General features: G+C 37.5%; 1 protein-coding gene across 2 annotated transcripts in view; it reads left to right on the top strand.

The window, feature by feature from the left end:
* Positions 1-24,910, top strand: part of LOC126321023 (obscurin) — a 790,459-nt gene that overhangs the window by 530,079 nt on the left and 235,470 nt on the right. For both annotated transcript variants that reach the window (XM_049994141.1, XM_049994140.1), the window contains 2 exons: positions 4,621-4,801; positions 20,008-20,129. In XM_049994141.1, the coding sequence (XP_049850098.1) occupies positions 4,621-4,801; positions 20,008-20,129 (303 nt within the window). The remainder of the gene's footprint in view (positions 1-4,620; positions 4,802-20,007; positions 20,130-24,910) is intronic.

The raw sequence follows: 24,910 nt of genomic DNA, 5'->3' as shown, positions 1-24,910 counted from the left end.
CAATGGATTGATATGTTTTACAGTTCCAAGGGAAAATCTACTGTCACTTAAAAGTGTATTTTTTAGCCAAGATATCCCCGAAAAATCCAGGATTTTTTTCTTCCTTTCACCCTACAACGCTCATAGAGAATAGGTGTGACCCTTCAAACTTATGTTGCCAATAGATTTCCCACTTACAAAGTTCATATTTTCTGCTTTTCTTTCGTGAAGTCAGTCTTTTTCTCATTTTATGGTCAAATAAAATGAAGTTTGTGTATAATTTTTGGAAAATTTGTAGTGTTTTGGACACTAGCCCTCCAGGTACATTGCGTCTTTACACATATTTATTGTGGTATTGTCTCTCATGTATACCAGAGTCTTTGCAGAATGTCTTAGAATTTCTGTAATTTTTGTAACCCATCTCATCTAAAAACATACAGAATTTCTGATGTGTGATGGTGAGGAAGACCTATTAACTCAGTCTTGGTGAACTATGCCAAAGAAGTATGAAAGAGACTGAAGGAAGCAAGCTCCATTTTAAAATCCAGAATTTTAATTATTTGCAAATACGTATTTGCTGCTCCCCTTGTTGTCTTGATAACTGTTTAATTTCATCATTACCCATTTTGGAGATCTTCCAGTTTAATGGTCTTAATTTTAATAAACTATTGTTTCATAAGTCTGCCTGCTTCACTGATTGGTAAAGTGTTTGTCTGCCATGCAGCAGGCCTGGGTTCAATTCCTAGTCAGGTTGGAGATTTTCTCCACTTGTGGGCTGGGTGTTGTGTTATCCTCATTTCTTCATCACCAATGTCCGCCACCGTAGTGTAGCAGTAGCGTTACCACCTACAACGCAGGGGGCCCGGGTTCGATTCTCAGCAGGGGACTGGGTGTTATGTGTCCTTCATCATCATTTGCATTATCATTGACTCACAACTCGCCGAAATGGTGTCAACTAAAAACAACTTGCAATATGGCAGCCAAACTTCCCCAAATTGGGCCTCCAGGCCAACAATGCCATACGATCATTTAATTTCATATCATCACTGACATGCAAGTTGCCCAATGTGGCATCACCTGAAATAAGACTTGCAGCCCAGCGGCCAAACTTCACTGGGTGGGACCTCCCAGCTGATAATGCCACATGATCATTTCATTTCCTTTTTTTATTGTTTCACATAGCTTTAATAATTAGATCAATTTCATTGTATTTGTTGGTGATTGGCAGTATAGTACATAATCTGTTACTTTATTTTATTACTTAAGTGCCAACTGTTGCAATGGCAGTCCTTTATGCACAGTGTTAAGTTACATTCAGTCTAGTTATTGACTCAAATAAGTTTAAAAAGCTTTACATTAAAGAAGATATCATAGAACAGTTTAATAACAGGTTAAAAAGCATGCTTGATGGAGGGAACAAAACAACAAACATAAAGTAATATGAGAAATATCACTTTTGAATTAGTGGCATTTGAAGTTTGTGTTCCTCATATGCAAGACAATAAATAATTTGACAAAAAACTGAAAAAGAACACAATACATAAAGTTAGTCTCACTAGACACATGAGTGACTATGCTAGCTGAGATGTGCAGTCCAGTTTCATTAATGTGACCACCACCTGTGTTTGACTTTAACACACAATAACCACTCACAGATGGTAGTGAAGTTTGTTTGGGGGACATGGAAAACAGTGCAGTAATTGTCATAATGCAGAGAGAGATCAGTTTATCTGACATCCAAAAGGGTATGATTGTTGGCTTATGGGTCAAGGGTGGAAGCATTTCCAAAATGGCATGTTCATAAACTGTTTGCGTGCTGCCATAGTTAAAGTATATTGTGCATGGCAAAATAGTGCTATCCAAAGCTAGTCCTGGGATGAGTATGGTGCACGTTGGTCCGTAGATGATAGGGGTGAACAATGGCTGCGAAGCTGTATCCGGGCAAATGTACATGCAACTGTTGAACAACAGACTTCCCAGATCAGGGGTTCCCAACAAAATTTTCTTGAGGACCCCCTCATCGAACATGATTGGTACCTGGTCATATCACAGAATCAAGGTCCTAAAAAGAGTCTTTTTATACGTTTTCTATTTCTGGTACTTAGAAGAAACATTGACATATTCATTATTGAAAAATCAGCTGCAAAGAGGCAGCAAGCGTAGTCTAACAGCATACAGCAGGACTATTTGCCTGTATCTAATTCTAGTTTTCCACTAGAGTGTGCTAGTGTCAGTTGGCTCTAGGAAGAGGCTAGACACAGAAGTTAGCATTCGCTAAATCTCTGCTCATGCAGAAAGCGGCCAAAACAAAAAATATGTTATCATATGAAATATATTTTTTATTCTAATAGCATCTTGCGGATCCCCTCTGGCATAGCTTGCAGACCCCTGGAGGTCCACGGACCACCTATTGTGAACCATTGGCCCAGATGAACCAAGGGGCTACCAACAGTGTATCGTGAATGACAGTCATCATTTACTCAAGATGTGTATTGGAAGGCTTGTAATGTAGTCAGTAAACACATCCCGTGACTTGAAAATTAGCAATATAGAAGAATGAAATTGAGTAACAGGTCTTGATAATGGGTTTATGACCATTGTGGTTGATACACATTATGGAAATATGTGGACACATATTGTATGTCAATGAGTGTTATCACATTGATCATTGTGGCACAGTATGTTGTCAAAAATCATTTGATTCTTACCTTTCCAAACAGTTAAATACTTGGAGACCCTTGAAGAATGAAGACACTAGTAAAACATTTATTATATTAATGAGAAACACCACCAACATTTGATTATTCACCAAATCAATTGATAGAATAATTCTAGTTGCAGGCCAGTGTGTTTTATGTTTAATTATAGGTCAGAATATTACAAGCTTGCTACAAGCTACAGTTGTGTGTGCTACTGGAAAAAAAAAGATGTAAACTTTGGAAAATTGTGATAAGAAAAATTAAATATCCCTGAAGTTGAATTATTTAAGTAAATTTTCATACTGAAGATCATAGATTTTAGTTTCCGTACATTTGAAGAAACTGGTGTCTGTGCGACAGTGTAGAGATTTTAAAACATATATATCAGTTTCACTAATAGCATTTCACAGAATAATTCAGTGAGAGTATTTATTAAGATATTGTTAATAGGTAGTAAACATTTGTGAATGATTCAGTAATTGCCATGTTCATTCATTTTTATATTTTCTCTGTGCTTCAAGTTGTATTCAATTCTTTAGCACAATATCTACATGAAAATAGTGTAACTAAACTAAAACTGAGTTTACTTAATATACTGAACATATTTAATTTGACTCACACACACACACACACACTCACACACACACACACAAGACTTTTACCCACAAGACAGTCACGGTGCTCTCTTTAGGCCATTCAATGTATCTGGCATAGGCATACAGCCTAGACTAATGTCTACACTCAGTTACATGTTTCAGTTACAATTAGGTGTATACAGATGTTAGTTTGCATTATTAAGTAAATTTCTTAATATTGTACAATTCATTATTTTGAAAGAGACAATCTAATGATGGTTTTGTTAAGATGTCAACTCCAGCTATGACATAATGTGTGTGACCAAAGACGGAAAAATAGAATAAAATAATTTTTATAAAACTGAGTTTATGTTGAAAATAAATTCCCCCTTTTTACTTAACCAATGTCTGAAGATGGCCTTTAACGCAAAAACCAGTTAACACAATAAAAGTAAATTTCTCCTTCTCGTCAAGTTAGTTCAAAGGAGAACAGGAGTTTGATGTCGCCGACAAAATAGTTTCAGGCCATTCATGGTTATCCAAATAAAACCACATATTATCAGAGATTGAATGCATATAATATTGGGCAGTATAACCTACTATTCAACACAACCTTTTCAAATTTTTAGCTGGAAAAGAATATTCAGTGTTTTTATTATTTCAGATAAATTAATACTCATCTTTTTATGAACATACTTTCCAAATATATCTATCTTGAGGCAGAAAATAAGTAACTACTGTAAATGTAGTGCACAATGTAAACATAAGGTGCCTTCACAGAAAAGTGAGATAATATAGTTTATTAAATCTTTACAAATTATTGATTCTCTGTGCTTCAGGCTGTATTCACCTCTACATGAAAACAGTGCAGCTAAACTAAAACTGAATTTACTTAATACACTGAACATATTTAAATGATCACATCCTCTCTCTCTCTCTCTCTCTCTCTCTCTCTCTCTCTCTCTCTCTCTAAGTCTGTACTCTGCAAGCTGCAGTGTGGCATATGGCAGATACCGGTACACTGTGCAACGTAATAATTTTTCTCTATTTTCCCATTTATGAATGAGGTACCTTGTCATAACCCATAATATCAATTTAAAAAAAAACTCCTTTTCTTTATTACATAAGGTTTAAGTTGTAAGGAATAGCTACTGACAGAAATATCAATCGAATGAGCACATGATGAACCTCAGCGTCTCCATTACAGTTTAATAATGGGAATGTTAATATTATTAAAATTTAAGTTTTAAAAATTAGTCACTGGACATAAAATGGAGGTAGTAAAAATACTTTGTTACACATCATTGTAGGGACTTGGGAAACTCAAGTTACAGTGGTTTTCTAAATTGAATTTTCCATTATTGTAGGTTCCATAATGGAGAAAAAGTAACAGAAGATGAGAGGCACGTATTTACTGCTGCAACAAAAGACATTGGAGATGGATTAAAAGAGACTACATTTACCCTTAAAATTCCATCTGGCCAACATGGTGACACAGGCCAATATAAAATCAAGGCTACAAACAAATTTGGAGAAGATGAAAGCAGTGTAAGTATTAATGTTTTGTTAATATGTAGATACACTGCACTTTGACTGGGGAATGGGCATTGGAGCTAGATGCATGTACATTACATTTCGGATATTGTTAGGGAATTCAATATTTCAAGCTCCACAGTGACAAGAGGGTGTCAAGAATACAAAATTTCAGGCATTACCTCTCACCTTGGATAACACAGTGGCTGATGGCCCTCACTTAACAACTTAGAGCAGCATGTTTTTGTAGAGTTGTCAGTGCTAACAGACAAGCAACACTCCCTGATATTGCCACAGGAATTAATGTGGGGCATACAGTGAATATCAATTAGGACAGTGTGGTAAAATTTGGTAGTAATGGCCTATGACAGCAGACAACTGGCATGAATGCCTTTGGTAACAGCACAGCATCACCTGCAGTGCCTCTCCTAGGCTTGTGCCCATATTGTTTGGACCCTAGATGACCATGGCCTGGTCAGATTGCCTGACGTGAATCCCAATGCACATTTATGAGACACAACAGCAAGGTCAGTTTGTGCACAGAAACCTGAACCAGCAGTACTTTTGCAATTATGGACAACTGTAGACACAACATGGCGCATTATTTCTGCAGGAGCTTCTAGTGACTTGTTGAGTCTGTGCGACATCGAGTTGCTGCATACAACAGGCAAAAGGAAGTTAGAAATGATATTAGGAGGTTTGCCCTGACTTTTGTCACCTCAGTGTATTTGGCTAATCTCAGGAACCACTGCAGGGATTGTGATATGGTTTCCACAAATAGAAATGATTGATTCACAAGAAAGGTTTCTGTGCATAACATAAAAATATTTTGTGCAAATTGTCTGAAATATGATGAATTCAAGTCCCCCCACTGCTGTGAAAATGATGCCATTGTCATCTAGTGGTGAAACACGCAACTCCTTGTTGGAATCATCCATATACATTATAAATTAAAATCCCCTCTGTGTTATGAAGAGTTTCTATCCATTTTTGAAAGTAACTGTCCTGAAAATATAATTATCTGTCTTAATGGGAAGTCATTAAAGACACTTGTGAACACTACAGTTATTAGAATCCCTTCACAATGAGAAAAGGACTTGTACAAAAGAGCCACAACAAGTAATAATCCAGACATACTTCTATATTATAAACTGTATATACTGTAAAATATTAAGAAAAGTTAAAAAAAAAATACAGAAGTTTGCTCATAATCATCTGAAATTGACATATCAGATAGTAAAATAAAATCAATATGGAATATTGTCAAAAGAGAGGCAGTTAAAGAAGCTATAGAAAATGATATTCTTTCTTCCGAGCCAAATAGAAGCATTGTAAATGCTGTAGCAGATATTTCTAATTACTACTTTAAAAAGTAGATAAAATTTTGTGCATATAATTCAGAAAATACAATAAAACAATTCACTGAAGAAGCCATATGGAGGACATTCAGTGTAATAACAAGTAGTCTCCCATCCCCACTTGAAATAAGGGAGATTTTCATTATTCTCAACCAGAGTTAATCAACATGGTCCCTTCTGCCCATAGGTGGTAAGTGTTTTGAAACATTTTCATTGTGTTTTCATAAAATTTTGATGTGAAGTATTTGGTAAGGATATATTATTACATGCTTTAACCCTGCTGTATAAATTTTATAAAGTAAATTTACTTCCCTACATTATAAATCACCATTACTATGGAACTGGTTCACTACCGCTACTCTAAACAGTAAAAATTCATGTGGGGTGACAGAGTTGGGTGGACGTGGACACTATCGCTAACGTGATACTAAAAAGTTGTGACCCTGTCACATGTCATGTTCTTAATCACTTTTGTAGGGCGTTGTTAGGCTCCTCTATAAGAAGGATGACTCTTCGGATGTCAATAACTACCATCCAGCGTCACTCCTTACACAATTTTGAAAATTTTTTGAAAAGTTAGTGTACTCCAGATCATAATACACGCACTTAGTAATTAAATAGTTAGCCAATCACAATTTTGGTTCCAGAATGGCCACACTACTGAGTTATTTATTTATACATTTACTGAGCACGTAATAAAATCTTTAAATGATATCAGCAGTTGGGAGCCTGTGTGAGTTATTAAAGAAATTTTATTTTTTCAGTCATAATATTCTATTAGAGAAGGTAATTTTTTATAGAATGTATAGTGCATCTCATACCTAGTTTCGTACTTATCTAAGAAACAGATGTTTCTCATTAACAACTTCTTTTGTACCAAAGAGGAATTCTTGAACAGAAATAATTATCCATTTTTACAGATAAAAAATGTAAATTTCTAGGACATTACCATATTAATATTTTCCATCTTTGTGCTTGTATGTGTTTGTTGTTCTTTTAACATGCTTATGGTGAATGTGATTTACGCAAATAGTTAGCACTTTACATACTATTGAAACACTACCCATTTTACTGATTGTTTGTTAACGTAATTCCCTTTACAACAATTCAAACATATGACCAACAGTCAAACAAATACCTATATCTACCAAAATAAGTATATATGTATTGCATAATGTCTTTCACCAATGGTGGACAGCTCACTGACACCTGAGTCGAGGTTTTGTTTTATTTCTTGTCGACTGCTGGGCTTTTATCCAGTGCTAAGCTTTATGGTTTAAACAAAATGGTCAATGAAACTTCACTTGCAACTTGCAAACAAAATTTTTCGTGATTCCAAGTTTTCTTCAAATACATCAGTATACTGCAGCAATAAGAATCTCAACTCTGTGTGGTTCTGAGGGCTACTATATTACTCTATCTTTTTGACAATTGCTTGCGTCAAATTTATGGAACATGTGCTGCCTATCTCTTGTGGTAGCCCATACTTGGTACCTTCCATACATTCTTCTAATTGTCAATAAAATTTATAGTACCTAAATGGTGACTTAATTAATTTTGTTGTGACCTCATAGCCCTCTACCTGCGTCAAAAATCTACACCTGGGGAAGTCGGTTATTCCATCCACCTCCCACACAAAATCAGTATCAAAGATACAATCTGCAATAAGTAAGTAATACATGAAACTGATCCAAGTAACACAAATATAGCTTTATTCGTAAAGCTCTGAACAACAACAGAAATAAGTCTTGCATGACTTCACATGTAACAAAACCAAAGAATTATACAGAAGGTGCAACATAAGTGATACACAGAACATCTGATGTGAGCAATACAAACTAAAAGAACATATGTATATAGGCACAAGTTGCCGGTGGACAATGCAGCAGAGACTGTGCCATGTGCATGCTTTCTACAGGTGACCTCTAGTGGCTGGCCTTCACCAATAAAGTTGGTGATTAATGTAAGTACACACAAGTGGTGACACTATACTCAGTGCACTCACTCTCACAACACATTCTAGTCTCAGGATATAGCACACTTCTCCCTCATACAAAGACGGTGCTCAGGCAATGGAGGAGACATCAGTGGCCCAACAAGAGACACATCCATTGGATCCAGAGCTGCGGCAGCCAGTGCCGACCACAGAGGGGGTACGATGTGTTAGGGTGGCACTGCAGCATAGGGCTGGATGTGGTGCCCGACGACAACACCAAAGAGGAGGGTGCTATCGCCATTTCTGCATCGTCATCAGCAGACTGGTCCGACGGTGGAGGAGATGGACTGGACCCATCTGTGATGATGGCTGAGGTGATTATAGCGAGGGAACTGGTGGAGGCAGCTCAACCGGAACAGGAGGTTGCAGCAACGGACCAGAGATGATTCAGTACCAGCACCAGAGTGCTGGAACGCCAGGATGCTGCAAATGGAGGAGACAGCCATAGCAGGCGATGATGGGCTCAATGTGGAGGGGGGCAGGGTGGGCTGCAGTTGCAGCGTTGTGCCGGCAAGGTGAGTGCAACTGATCAAAGTGGTGCGCCACCAACGTGTCGCCTGTATGGATGTCACAAAGATGGCAACCCCAGTGGCAGACAAAAGTGGTCATAATCCATTTGGGACAGCAACCAAATCCTTGTGCCCACACCAACAACCCCATTGTTAAATGGCCAGATGAACCCGATCACAGCAGGTGCAACACAGGTTGAAGAAGGTGGAGGTGTATGTGTGCCTGCTGGTTGTGAAGCAATTCAGTCAGGCTCTGCTTCCTTGTTGGCGTGAAGTGATAGATACTCACAAAATAGAGACCCATTATCCAGCAAAGAACCACAACAAACTTTTTCATTTGGGACTGGAACATTTGGACTAGTGACTCTGCCCTGCCATTTGATTGAAGATGGAATGGGATAGCCATAACATGATGAACGCCATGACGGGAAGAGAATAATTGAAAAATATCAGAAATGAACTGGTCCCATTATCGGAAACTAAGGTACAAGGCAACATGAATGCATTCTCATGATTGATGTGGAATGGGCCAAGGGGACAGAAATGCTCTGCGAAGCTGCCTGTTGTTGGCCATACTGCTCATGAGTCTTCAGTCTGTTCGTAGCTAACAGTTGAGTTCGTGAAACTCCCCAATGGCCCTGGTGGAGTAGGCATAGACTCTCGTGCTGTAATGCTGGATGAATGTCTACTCTGGGGAAGAGGTCTTCCATGGACAGTAACAAATATTGCAAAAAATAGAGAGGCAATACATAAGGAAAAATATTTGCACAGGGAGTCCAAAGTTTAGCTAGTGATTTATCTGGCCAGCCCTGTTAACAAACTGAACCACCTGGCAGGGAACCAGGTTGGTGGTAACGGCAGCCGCTAAGTGTGAGCTCATAATTGTGAAACCCTCAATTGTGGCCTGTGTTTCAGTATGAAGATGGAAGCAAGGCAATCAAAGTTGAGATCAGGACACACATGAAGGTGGAACAAGGTGTTCACATTGGCACATTTGGACATATGTCAAAAATGGATTTTGTAGTTCTATCAAGACAAGAACAGTGGTCAGCATTGGAGGCAGCGTGCTGCTTTGTCATGCAAGGAAGTGTGATGGTTCACCAAGGAGACCCAGGGTTTATGGTCAATAAGGTGAAAATTTGAGCCATACAAAGAAACATGAAATTTCTGGAGAGCATAGACTGTGGCAAGAGCCTCTAGTGGTTTATGTGGCCATCCCTGTTGAACAAACTGAACCACCTGATGGACAATGAGGCTACCTAAGAGTAACACTGCTGGGCCAGACTGTGAGACCGAGAGGTGAAAGAAACAGGTCATTCAGAGTTGTCAGGATATCGGTGGACTAGGACTGCACCAAGGCCATACTGTGAGGTGTCAGTTGCCAAAACTCTGTGCTGGTCTGAAGAGAATGTAACTAAACAAGTGACCAAGAGTAGTTTGGATTTTATTTCAAAAGCACGTTTGCAATCTGAGCTCCAGCAAAGAGGTACATTCTTGTATACCAGGCAAGTGACAGGCTGACCAATGCGGCAACCCTGGCAGGAATTTTTGATAACTGGTTATCTTCCCTTAAAATGCCTGAAGCTCCTTTGTGGATGAGGAGTCAGGCACAGATGTGACAGCAGAGGTGTGGTCTGGCAGTGGGTAAACCTTGTCCTGGAAGACCTCAAATCCCAAATAAGCAACAGAAGGTTGAAAAAATTGAGATTTTGTGATGTTACACCGTTAGCTTGTGGACTGTGAAACAAAAAACAAAGTGCACAAATTTTTCAAGTGATCAGCTGTGGAGGAGCCCATGAGAGCAATACCATCCAAATAATTAATGCAACCCAGGACAGGCATAGCCAGGAGCTTTAAAAATTGCTGGAAAATAGCAGCGGCACTAGACACACCAAAAGGAAGGCACAAATATTGATAGAGACCAGAGGGAGTATTCTAAACCAGAACACACTGAGACTCTTCATCTGCAGGAACCTGCAGATATGCTTGAGACAATCAGTTTTAGATATTTTTGCCAACGGTTTCTCCTGGCATGGGAGGAGATAATTAACCAAGATTGATTGTTCATTGACAGTAGTACCGAAGGTGCCACAGAGGCAAAATTTACCCAATGGCTTCCCAACTACAGCCAGCAGAAATGACCACTCACTAGCCTAACAGGTATTATCCCATGTAGAAATTGAAGTCTGTCCAATCCTGCTTTCACTTGATCTGTCAGGTTGCCAGGAATAGGGTGTGCAGGACAAAAACAAGGCCAAGCCATGGATTTCAAACACAAGGTGAACTGTGTCGGTGATAGAAAATCCAGATGCCTGAAATGTATCTATCCAGAACAAGTTCTCAACACTAACATCAGCAACCAACAGTAATGTAATGGAATGAACCACTGACTTGTAAATTGTCCCAACAGCACAATGTTCAGTTTGTTACAACTAACCAGCTTCCGCATGACCAGTGGCAGTGGTTGTGAGACTAAACTCACATAGATTTGAGAATGTGACTGCAGTACCTGTGTTGACTGTAGCTGGAGTTCTTGGCAAAGAACATTTAACTCAATAAACAACTTGGGAGAAGTCACAAATGTTGGAATGACACAGTTTGTGTCCATGACCATACCCTAAGCAACCCTTGGTGAATGACAGATGGAGATGATGTGGTCTTTCTTCTGGCAAGCATTACAAATAGCGGAGGGGAAAAAAAAAGTCGAGGCAGAAACAGAGAATGCTGACACTAGTGCTGAAGCAGTCATGACTGCTAGGGCCAGCCTTGGTCTCCTCGGTTCTGGGACTGCTTGTTTTCCACCAACACTGCCCCTTCCTCATGCAAGCTATCTGTTGCCCTAGAGGGCACATCTTGTAACACTATTGCCACATTTCTCCATGTTGCAATTTTATCATCTGCTGACAGAGAAACTTCAGAATATTGTGCTATTTGCAAAACTTCTGCCAATGGGATGTTTTCACAGAGTAAATCTTATTGGTGCACTTCTTGTCCGGAGCTTAAAAGATAATTGTGTCATGCTCCAGGAGTCATTATGAGCATTGGTAATGAACTGACACTTATGGCTACAGCCATGAAATTCGGGTGCCTAGGCCCTGTATGATTGGTTTGGTTTCTTGCGGCATCAGTAAATTCCACTTGTGCCTCCAAGACATGCATTCCTTTGGAATGGGAGGTGGATAATAAACTGCACATATGATCAAAAGTAAGAGCTGCCAGTTCTTGTATAATGACACAGTAGTTGATACACCTTATGTGAAATCCATGAGAAGAATAAGGCTTTGCACAAATTCGATGCAGTCACACCAAAAGCCAAAAAATTCTGTCTGAGTCTTTTTTCATGAGCTTCCCAATCTCCAGCTGAATCATTATATGGGAGAAAGTGGATGGATAGACCAGTGGAACAGTACCCTCTCTGTTAACGGTAGCCGACAAAGTGGTCAGTGCCAAAGTAAGCTGTTCAATCAGGGCTGGTAGCACAGCATCCATAATGACTAAACCTGATAAAACCACACTTAAAGAAGACACATTGAAACCAGTCCAAACTTGTCACCAATCATGTACTAACCAAGTAATACATGAAACTGATCCAAACAACACAAATTTGACTTTCGTCATAAACCTCTGAACAATAACTGAAATAAGCCTCTCATGACTCCGCACTTAGCAAGACCAAAGAATCGTACAGCAGGCACAACATAAACAATACGCAGTACAATTGATGTGAGTGGTACAAGGTAAAAAACATAGCAAGAGTGAGTCTGCATTGCTCTGTACATGTATAGGCATGAGTACAATGCAGCAGAGACTGTGCCATGTGCCCGCTTCCTACAGGTGGCCTCTAGTGGCTGGCCCATGCTGATACAATTAGCAGTTGATTTCGGTACACGTGTATGGCAACATTACACTCGATGCATTCATATTCACAGGCACTAGTAGCTGGACACAGCAGAATATGCTATCAAACCCTGGGACCACAATAAAGTATGCATCACATTAGCTATGCCTACAACCATTTCTAGGTGAACCAGTTCCTTCACAAGTTAGCTGTGCACACCCAGTGTGCCTAACACCTTCAAACCACTTATGAAAAGCATTAAAATCTTTTGGCTCTCCTTTACTTTACTGCACAATTCTGGCAACATAACACTTAACATAAGGTCTGTGCCCATGTCAGTTACTGCTTCCATTGATATTCCTTCAATATGTATGGTGATAGATTATTTATTCATTCAGTCTCATGAATTAGCTGTTCACTTAGATTAGTCCTGTGCTGGTATTGCATGAATCAAATCTGTTTGGAGCCACCCCTTCTCTCACCACTGGCCAATTGTTGTGTCAGTTTGACTGGATCTCATTTGTTTGATTAGCTGGTGCTCCATCTGTGTCAGCTGCACTTTCAGTTCTTGCTCTCAATCAATCAGAGTTACTGCAGTGTCCATCGCACCTCTTGCCATGATGGGTCACATCAAATCAATTGTTACACCACTGCTCATTACATCAGTTATTGCACCCAAAGTGCAAAGTGTCATTCACCTCTGTGGTATTTCTGTTGTATTCATGAACAGGCGTCCTACACCCTCAGTTACATCAGTTGTCACTGTTTTTGTCAGGTGGGTGCATGTTTTGCACCAATTATCAGTTCTCTAATAACAAATTGAGTTTGTTTGCTACAGCCAGAAATTTCTCAATGTCATTGTTTGGTACTGTGAGCAATGTCTTACAAAATTCGATTGGTAATTTGCTTCATACTTTCTGAAAAATGTCTCGTGGTCCCAGCACTTCGTTTTATTCAGATATTGCTCAAAGTACCTTCAAAAACTACCAATCCAACTATTATATTTCTTTATATGTAATACTCGATTGCAGAGACACATCTCCATTCCTGCCAACCAATATTTAGCTGATAATTCTTGTTGAAAGGTTGCAAAATCTTGGTATCTTTGTGCAGCATCTTCCACTCTTTGTGCAGCATCTGCCACCCACAGAGGGTTGTTGCTTTGGAATGGACCTCCAGAGACTGAATTCATTGCTCGTCACTTCAGTGGGTAGACAGAACACAATGGAATGATTTGACAAAAACTGCTGGGTGGTTATCCTCCCCCTAGGCATGAAGAAAGGGAATTGCTGATGGCATAAGACGCTATCTTCTACAAGGACCTCTCCAGCTAACTCCACCCCTTATTTATTTGTAGTGGTGTGATGATATTGGCATGCATGGAATTTGCTCATTCACCTTGAGCACAAACATCAGTGAATTCTGTATGCAGATTTCTCACTACAGATCCGACAAAGGGGGTATTATCTCCTCCAACATCTTCATATTGTAATTTCATTTTGTTAATGTCAATTTGCGTAGTGTGCAGCACACTTTGTGCTTGGCACTGAACCTTAGATACTTCACCGGCTACAACTTTAATTACATTAACATTCATTAACTCCAGGTTTGAGAACTTGACAATTAATCTTTCATCAACAAAAGCTTATCTCCTTGTTCTTTAAATTTATGATTTTATTTTTCAGCTTGGTTTGATGGCCAGTTAGTTAGATTGTGTTCGGTAACCGCTATGGACCGTTATTACAGACACACCAAAAGTTTACAATATAAAAAAACCTATAATACTTAATAAACCAAATATACACTACCTGGTTAACAAATTGTGGGCATAGAAACAATACTACACTGGCTAGTCTAGCAGCAACCAACTGCACATAAGTGCTCACTTGACCAGTCCGATGCTATACTATGACAGACAATCCAATAGTGCTCTCCTACACATGCTTGCTAGTATAACAGGTACATCAATATGCATTTTCATAAACTTAAATAAATAAATAAAGTTGTGCTTTCCAGGCATTAATCATACTCCAGAGATAAATCAAAAGAAAAAAACTAAACTACTAATAAAATACCAAATACAGGGTGTTTCAAAAATGACCGGTATATTTGAAACGGCAATACAAACTAAACGAGCAGCGATAGAAATACACCGTTTGTTGCAATATGCTTGGGACAACAGTACATTTTCAGGCAGACAAACTTTCGAAATTACAGTACTTACAATTGTCAACAACAGATGGCGCTGCGGTCTGGGAAACTCTATAGTACGATATTTTCCACATATCCACCATGCGTAGCAATAATATGGCGTAGTCTCTGATTGAAATTACCCGAAACCTTTGACAACGTGTCTGGCGGAATGGCTTCACATGCAGATGAGATGTACTGCTTCAGCTGTTCAATTGTTTCTGGATTCTGGCAGTACACCTGGTCTTTCAAGTGTCCCCACAGAAAGAAGTCACAGGGGTTCATGTCTGGCGAATAGGGAGGCCAATCCACGCTGCCTCCTGTATGTTTCGGATAGCCCAAAGCAATCACATGATCATCGAAATATTCATTCAGGAAATTAAAGACGTCGGCCGTGCGATGTGGCCGAGCACCATCTTGCATAAACCACGAGGTGTTCGCAGTGTCGTCTAAGGCAGTTTGTACCACCAGAAATTCACGAAGAATGTCCAGATAGCGTGATGCAGTAATCGTTTCGGATCTGAAAAATGGGCCAATGATTCCTTTGGAAGAAATGGCGGCCCAGACCAGTACTTTTTGAGGATGCAGGGACGATGGGACTGCAACATGGGGCTTTTCGGTTCCCCATATGCTTCAGTTCTGTTTATTGACGAAGCCATCCAGGTAAAAATAAGCTTCGTCAGTAAACCAAATGCTGCCCACATGCATATCGCTGTTATCAATCCTGTGCACTATACTGTTAGCGAATGTCTCTCGTGCAGCAATGGTAGTGGCGATGAAGGGTTGCCGCATTTGAATTTTGTATGGATAGAGGTGTAAACTCTGGCACATGAGACGATACATGGACGTTGGCGTCATTTGGACCGCAGCTGCAACACGGCGAATGGAAACCCGAAGCCGCTGTTGGATCACTTGCTGCACTAGCTGCGCGTTGCCCTCTGTGGTTGCCGTACGTGGTCGCCCTACCTTTCCAGCAAGTTCATCCGTCACGTTCCCAGTCCGTTGAAATTTTTCAAACAGATCCTTTATTGTATCGCTTTTTGGTCCTTTGGTTACATTAAACCTCCGTTGAAAACTTCATCTTGTTGCAACAACACTGTGTTCTAGGCGGTGGAATTCCAACACCAGAAAAATCCTCTGTTCTAAGGAATAAACCATGTTGTCCACAGCACACTTGCGCGTTGTGAACACCACACGCTTACAGAAGAAAAACGACATACAGAATGGCGCACCCACAGACTGTGTTGTCTTCTATATCTTTCACATCACTTGCAGCGCCATCTGCTGTTGAAAATTGTAACTACTGTAATTTCAAAAGTTTGTCCACCTGAAAATGTACTGTTGTCCCAAGCATATTGCAACAAACGGTGTATTTCTATCGCTGCTCGTTTAGTTTGTATTGCCGTTTCAAATATACCGGTCATTTTTGAAACACCCTGTAAGTACTGCCCTGTGAAAGCCTATATTATGAAATTAAAGTTATCTTCACTTGTGTGTTTTTTGGTGGTGCCACTCTCTATAGTGCATTTGGTTTTTTGGTTACTTCCTTTTACCTTGTGGCCTTCCACAGTTTTTTTCCATCCCCATCAGAGTATGCTTACAAGTATTGTATATATGTATAAATAACTTGCACATAACTTCACATTCCAGGATTGCTGTTCTATTCCTTTCTGGTTTAAACAACTATGACTCTTTTTTTTTAATAGGATCACAGCTTCCTCCTACTATTGTGTTACATTACCAATACTAGGTGGGTGGTGGCTTAAACATAAAATAGACGCATAATTTTGTCGAGACAGCATTTTTGAACACATCCTTTTTTTATTATTAGTTTTCTTTAATAAATATTGGTTTATCATTATTGCTTCCCATTTTTTTTTTTTTTTTTTTTTTTTTTTTTTTTTTTTTTTTTTTTTTTTTTTTTTTACATGACAAGACACTTCTACATCACATAACAACAGATAAAGAAGAAATGTGCAATCAGATATTCTATCATTTGTTTCATCAGAGAAAGCCAGGGATTTTAAAATTAAACAGATGATACACGGAATGAAACTAACTCTCCCAATAATAATAATAAAATTATAACAAATTAATTCCTACTGCCGTGGGGGAAGGTATTTGTACTATTACAGTGCCCAATAGATGGAAGAAAGCATATGTTACACCTATCTACAAGAAAGGTAGTGGAGGTGATCCAGAAAACTACCAACCGATTTCCTTGACAACCATTTGTTATAGAATCCTGGAATATATCTTGAGCTGAAGTGTAAGGAAGTATCATGAACATAATGACCTCCTGCACACCAACCACCTTGGATTCTGAAAACAATGGTTATGCAAATCCCAGCTTAAATTTTTGTCACGTGACTTGCTGAAAGCCATGTATCAAGACAATTAGATACATAATTTCTTCATTTGTAAAAGCCCTTTAATTCAGTATCATATCAGTACATATTTCTGAAGTTATGAGCATATGGAAATCAAAATAAATTTGTGATAGGACGAGGAATTTTTTTAGGGAAGACAGAGCATGTTATCTTAAGTGGTTAGTAATTAGTAGAAGTAGAAATTAAGTCAGATGTTCCCGGGGAGGTGTGTTGGGATCCTTACCATTCATGTTGTATATTAATGACCTGGTAGACAATATTGATAGTAACTTCAGATTTTTGTAGATGATGCAGTTATCTTTAATGAAGTAATGTTTGTAAAAATCTACACAAATATTCAGACGTGGTGAAAAGATTGGCAACTTGCTTTAAATGTTCAGAAATGTAAAGCTGTGCACTTAACAAAATGAAAAAAATTAGTATCCTATGGCTACAATATTAGTGAGACATTTTTGAAATCAGTTAACTCATACAAGTATTTGAGTGTTATAGTTTGTGGGTATATAACATAAAATGCAGCGATCACATAGTCTTAGTCATAGATAAAACAGGTGGCAGACTTTCATAGTTTATCAGTTAGTCTGCAAAGGTGATTGCTTACAACATACTATTCATCCTAGAATAATCCTCAGTTGACTGGGACCCATACCAATTACGACCAACAGGGAATATTGAACCCATACAAGGAAAGACAGCTTTTATGGTCACAGGTGTGTTTAACTTATATGTGAGCATCTAGGAGATGCTGTCATACCTGAACTGGCAGTTACTTGAAGAGAGTTACCAGCCATCCATTAATAGCCAGTATTAAGTGATAAATCTAAGAATAGACTACAACTCCTATGTATATCTCTTGTAGGGCACACAAAGACAACATTAGACTAATTATAGTACGTAGAGAAGCTTTTAAGTAATCATCCTTCCCTTGTACTTGTGTTCTATATGTGAATAGAAAAGATAGAGACTCAATGGTACACTGGGAAGTGCCCTATGTCATGCACTTCACATTGATGTACAGAATATAGATGTAGATGAAACTTTTAATACAACCAGCCTGACATTGATGTTTAGGTAAACATAACGTAATGTTTATGTAAACATAATGTACATTGGAGAGCACATGCAACAAGTAGCAGCATGCATCCAGTTTTTTACTCTACTTTCTTTCAAAAGATGCATAATGTGTTGTGCATTTGGTCTGCTTTTGTGGAAAGGCATCTGTGGTATTCACTGACACCAACTATGTAACTGAACAATTCTCCATGTGAAGATGATGGTGTGATACATGAAAATGAATACTGACAAAATAAATAAGTGATTTATGCAGAAAACTGTTGTATTTATAATTATATATCTGTGCCCTCACACTGGGCATTTAGAGGCTAGTGGCAGATGCATTGGCAAAGTGCAAGGAGAAATCCACTTTTGGAGCATGAACTTTGACCCTCAGTTGCTGTCTCTGTCTTCAGGATGGACGAGGTACAGTTTCATGGTATTTTATTTGACACTGGTACTTGGTAATACTGTTAATGGGCTGAACATTGTCACCAGAGTAATGATTATTTGATGATGCTCATACATGATGAAAACCAGTTGTATTAAACCAAATTTAATGTGACTTGTGACTATATTATGTGAATATTAAGGACTTCACAAAGTTTTGGTCTTTGACTGAGGAAGGAATATACACGTGGCAGTATGTTTCTAGAAACAGAAAACATTATATTGTATGAATTCTCTTTCATCTGCATTGATACTAGTAAAATTGAAGCAAGATCCTCACAGTGAATGTGAACGTTCCTGGCAATTGAGGCTGGTATATAGACTATGTAGGGAGAGACCTTGTATATGAAAGCTGGGTGTTGGCTTTGCATGATGAGCAGCTTTCCTACAGTGCACTGAAGCAGCAAACTATGAAGTGGTGGAAGATGGTTTTCCAAATAATTATCCAGTACTGCTATACTAGAGCATACTTTATAATAAGGTAACAGTTAAATATCCAGATACTTTTCAGTTAGTGGCAATATCTGTGGAGATCTTGCAGAAATCAAATATCACAAACCATCACTGTTGTATTTGAACTCTTCAGGTTATTGATTGGAAACCATCTCACCTGAAAGCTGCTGAGATAGTAACAGGGCTGAAAGAGAAACAAAAAAATATATTGTGTTCTTTTATAGAGGCAATAAGGAGTTTATAGAAGCGTGGCAGAAAGACATGAGCAAGCAATACAGTGAACACAGTAGCAATGTGAAAATTAAAGTGCTTCAAATGTATCACACAAAGCAGAAAATTGTGTGGCAAAGCTCTCCAAAACGATTACTGTGCACTTCATTACTGGATAATTCTCCCTGTAAAAATAAAATTAAATTCAGAAGTATTACATAAATCCTTGACCAATTTTTCCCTCATACCTAGAACACAGTTATAATAAATCACTTTATTAAATTTTGTATTAATTAAAGAACTAATTATTACCTCCACTTTAGACTACAAAGAATATTCTTTTCAAAAATTTTCAGTATTTTAAATTATGGTAAAAACTCCCATCTTTTAAGTATATGTTCTTTTACTAGAGCTCAGGACACAAATTGACTGTACTTTATATTTGATGAAAATTGCAGAAATTAGATTCCAGATTGAATTGCCCTCTGTTGAAATACATTTATCTTTCTTGTTTTAGCCTTGTCTTTGTTGTCCTACCTGGGTCTTTAACAGCTTTTGCAAAAGAGACTATGTTTACAGTCAGACTGATAGTATGATTGTACATGTGACTCGAAGTAAATGTGGAAAACAGTGAATGTAATTTTAACAGAGTTCCCAATTGATTACCTTTTTTTTAAAAAAATAAAATAAAAGAATGAATGTGATTTTGACTGAGTTCCTAATTTATGCCTTCTTATACTAGTGATTTAATTCACACAACTCATTTGTTTTCAGGCTCGCTTGGATATTCTGCTGATTCCTGAGATTGATGCTTTGAGTGATATTACCAAGATTCCATATGAAGACACTGTCTTTGAAGTTCAAATACTGGCAAATCCAAAGCCAAAAGTAACTTGGTAAGCCACTTTGGTACCATATAAATCAAGAAATAACACACTCAAATATCAATGTATACTTTTCGCATAATGCATTCACATTCCCTAGAAGATAATATGCGTCAGTGGCTGTTTCCTGTAAGAGTGGCCATATTTTTGAAAGTAAGAGGTCATAATTTATGTGAGATTTACCATTGTGTTAGAATGTCTGCTCAAAAAAAAAAAAAAGTTAAACATGAAATAACAGTGTAGGCTTTTGCAGCCAGAGTCAGTTAGGAAAACCGAGCGTGGTGGCGCAGTGGTTAGCACACTGGACTCACATTTGAGAAGACGATGGTTCAATACTGTGTCTGGCCATCCTGATTTAGGTTTTTCGTGATTTCCCTAAATCGCTCCAGGCAATTTCTGGGATGGTTCCTTTGAAAGGACACAGCCGACTTCCTTCCCCATCCTTCCCTAATCTGATGTAAGTATTGAAAATCCTTGTTTAAAGTCCATTTGATCATGTATTCTTCCCATTTTGTTTATTGACAGTTTTTAAGAAATATTTCATTTACCTTCTTCTAAACAACTTCCATATTTAGCATTCACTTGAGTTTCTTATGCAAAGTAAGTATGGGGAACAGCAGTGCATTTTTAGATGTGTTATTCAAGATTAAGTTGCATTATATTATATTGCTAATTGATTTCTACTGTGACATGTGCATGATCCAAGGAAATAAAAATATAAAAGTTATCAACATGTTTTGTAAGACATCTTCAGAAAATTTTTATCCTTAGTTTTGCAAGTAAATATTTGTTTTTAGAGTAGCATTTATTTTTTATTATATTTTTCTGTTTTGCTAATATTGTCTTATCCACAGCCTTACATAATGTTACCACAATGTTGGAAACAGCAACATTAACAGTATATGGGACATTGATTTAAGTCAGTCGTCAGTAATAAAATGATATCTCCATGTCCCCACAGTATATGCATTGCTTTCATTTTTGACTCTTTGCCAATTTTAGGCTTACCCATTTTCAAGTGACATATGCACAATGTGTGCATATGTCAGTGGTGGATCATGGGCCTAAATTCTGCAGATGCCAGGAAACATATTGGAAAATCCCTTTTAATGTACACATATCTAGTGTTCCTAATGACCATCACTAATCCTTCAACTCACATGATGTTAACAACGACGATGGAGACTACTACTACTACTACTACTACTACTACTAATAATAATAATAATAATAATAATAATAATAATAATAATAATAATGGTAGTAATCATAATATTAAAGACACTTACTTTGATTTACAAACGAATTAGAAGATAGTCATTTCAGTGTCGTTACTTGTAAAACAAGTTTAACTCAATGATCCTTCTTCTTCGTCAATCTCTTGATGGCATCATGTGCCTCGGCTTTCAAATGTTTACATACTGGTGTCTCAGTTGAGGTGCAAGCAATAGCTGAAAAGCAATCCATGCATACTTTTTCTAAAATGCATTTAAGACAAGAAAAACTCCTTTCAAATGAAGCCCTTGTTGCAGGAATGGTAAAAATTAGACAAAATAGTCTGAAAGCTTGTGGAGGAAATTGGTTTGTTCCATTCTGAATCATTCTTTGATAACATGACTCAAACTGACAGAGTGAAATGTCTCTTTATGCTGGGGAGGAAATATGGTCTCCAGTTCTATAACCAAGTGCAAGTGGCTGAAGGATGCACACTGTCTTAAAGGAAATACTGACCATAATTGGTGTATTAATAATAATAATAAAATTTTATTGTCATTCAGCTGATTACAGTAATAGACAAAGTAAGAGCATATATTTCTACATAAACTACAATATTTATGTAAATTGGTTTACATAAAATAGGTACACATTAGAATGCAGTATTTTCATCTTAAAAAAAATCATCAGTGGTGTAAAACGGATTGTTCACTAGTAGCTTGTATAATTTAGCTTTAAACATATTTACAGACAGTTCTTTAAAGTCAGCACTTTGTCTATTAAACATCCTTAGTCCAAGAACTAGGTAGGAGTTCTGCGATTTTGATAATCTATGATATGGCACGTCTACAGATGTTCTGCTTCTAGTATTGTGGCTATAAATATCACTTCGCAACACAAAATTAGAGACATTGTTTCTAATGTACAATAAAACATTGTAGATGAATAAGTTTACTACTGTAAGACACTGCAGTTTAATAAACAGAGGTTTACAATGTACTATTTTATCAGAATCTGTTATTATTCTTATTACTTTCTCCTGTAAAAGTAAAATGTCATTTACATGACAGCTACTACCCCACACTAAGATTCAATAAGAAATGATGCTTTGGAAAAAGGCAAAATATGCTGATCTCACATAGTCATTGGGAGCATGTCTTTTTAAATTTCTAATTAGATAAATAACTCTTGAAAGCCTAGCCAATATATTTTTAATGTGTGGTTCCCATGTCAATTTATTTTAAATAGTAACACCTAAAAAATTGACAGTTTCTAGTTTTTGGTCATTAGGAATCTCTTTGAGGCTCAAGTAAGGTGTCTGGTGTTTGTTTTCATTTAGTAAGAAGCTATTAGCTTTGAACTATAATGAGGTCTGAGCAAGGGTATTTTTGGTCAGTGTTTTCAGTGTACCTCGATCAGAGTTCTTATGTATAAAAGTTGTGTCATCAGCATACAATGTTGTGTGAGAATTTATGAACAAGGGCAGGTCATTAATCATTAGTATAAACACCAAAGGTCCAAGCACTGACCCTTGAGGCACTCCATACCTAACATTAACCAAATTTGATTTCTCCCTACCAATGCACACAACTTGTTCATGGTTCTCTATAAAATACTTGAACATATTTATATCATCAAAACCATAGTACATTAGCTTATTCAGCACAGTTTCATGCCCTACACAGTCAAAGGCTCTGCTAAGATCACAAAATGTAGCCTGGGTGTAGTCCCTAGCCTTGAACACATCTAATACTAATTTTAGGAGGGAGTCCATTGCATCTGTTGTGGATTTACCTTTCCTAAATCCAAAATGTTTATCACTAATTATATTTAGGTTACCCAAGTAGACACTAACTTGCTCATAGATAATTGTTTCTACAATTTTTGAAAAAACTGGGTTATGGAAATAGGTCTGTAACTAATGGGACAGTTCTTTTCCCATTTTTTATGTATGGTCACAACCCTAGAAATTTTTAATATGTCGGGGAACTTACTTTCAACTAGGCATTTGTTAATACAAAAAGTTAAGGGATAAATCACCCAATCAATAACATCTTTCAACAAATTACACGATATATCATAATAATCAACACAAACTGAAAGTTTGAAATTTTTCACTTTTTTACGATATTATTTGGGCTCACTTCTGTGAAAACGAAGATGCTTGGGGGAAACTTTTCAAAGCAGCTGTCGATAATACTGAGTGCATTTTCAGGGGGTTTGTGTATTGAGCTACTGATTTCTTCAATGGACTTATGCAATATTTATTAAATTCTTCTGGGGTAATGGCGATTTACTGTTTGTGTTTAGTGTGAACAATGGAGTTTATTACACTACAGGCCTTTTTGCATTTATTGTTAGATTTTTCAATGTTTACTATGTTATGCAGTTTCTTTGCTTCATTTATTTTCTTCCTATACTTGTATTTGGCTTGAGCATACAGTTCTTTATACAGCTCTGATTTTCTGGTTTTGTACAGACTAGAATACAGCATAACAGTATTTTTCAGTTGCCCTAACTATGGAGTATACCATTCCTTCGTTTTCCTTTTCTTGTAATTACTACTAATATTCAGTGTACATTCTTTCAGGGGGATGTTATTTTTAAATGTATTTAAAAGTATGGAGAAAAACTTGGTGAACAGTGTCAAAGCCTAATAAAATGTGTGTCCCAACTGAAATAAGTGAGGGCATGTCTAAAACTATCCATCCTCTCTCTGCTCACAGGTCTAGTAATCACAATTTTAGATTCTGGTTTGGCACAGTCTGAAGTTACATTATTAACACTAAGATATACTGCATCATGGTCTGAGTAAAGGAAACTAATTACATCAGTGGACATACAAGTTCTCTCAATATTTGTAAATATATTGTCTAGACAGGATGAGCCTCTGGTAGGTTTGCAGTTAACATTGTACATGTTAAATTGTCGAAGCACATTTTTGAGCTCTGTCACAGTTTTTCTGTCCTTTAGGACTCAAAACTTGAATTAATATCCCCGCCAATGACAATATTGTATTTTTTTCCATTTCAGTGTACATATGTACATTAAGAGTTCCTCAAGTTTCTCCAGAAAGATATGGGGGTCACCACTAGGTATCCTGTACACTACTACTATCATTAGCTTAAGGTTCTCAATTACTAGACCTGATATTTCAAAATGCATTTCATCACAGAGGGTATTGAGATCCATCCTGCCACAGTTTGGTGCAAGAGGTGTTTTTGCATATATTGCTACCCCACTATGTAAGTGCTGTTTTCTGCAATAGCAACCAAGTAGTGTGTAATCATCCAATACTTTGTACCCAACCTCATCCTCTTTACACCAATGTTTGCTTAAACATAGAACATCTATGATGTTTTCATTTGAAAATTCGTTGACTATTAAATTTTTATCTGCCATACCCTGAATATTGAGGTAGCATATTTTAAACTCATACTTTAGGCATTTCTTTATTTGCATATTCTCTTAGTTGACATGACCTAATGTTACTACAGGAAAGTTGAGCAGATTGTGTCCTTATGTTACTAGAACACCCTGGTCTATACATACAAGTTTTTTGTCATCTCAGTTGAAAC

The sequence above is a fragment of the Schistocerca gregaria genome, chromosome 2 (genome assembly GCF_023897955.1).
Source record: "Schistocerca gregaria isolate iqSchGreg1 chromosome 2, iqSchGreg1.2, whole genome shotgun sequence".
Lineage (NCBI taxonomy): Eukaryota > Metazoa > Arthropoda > Insecta > Orthoptera > Acrididae > Schistocerca > Schistocerca gregaria.
Note: the sequence above shows the minus strand (reverse complement) of the source record. Positions and strands in the feature narration are given on the sequence as shown.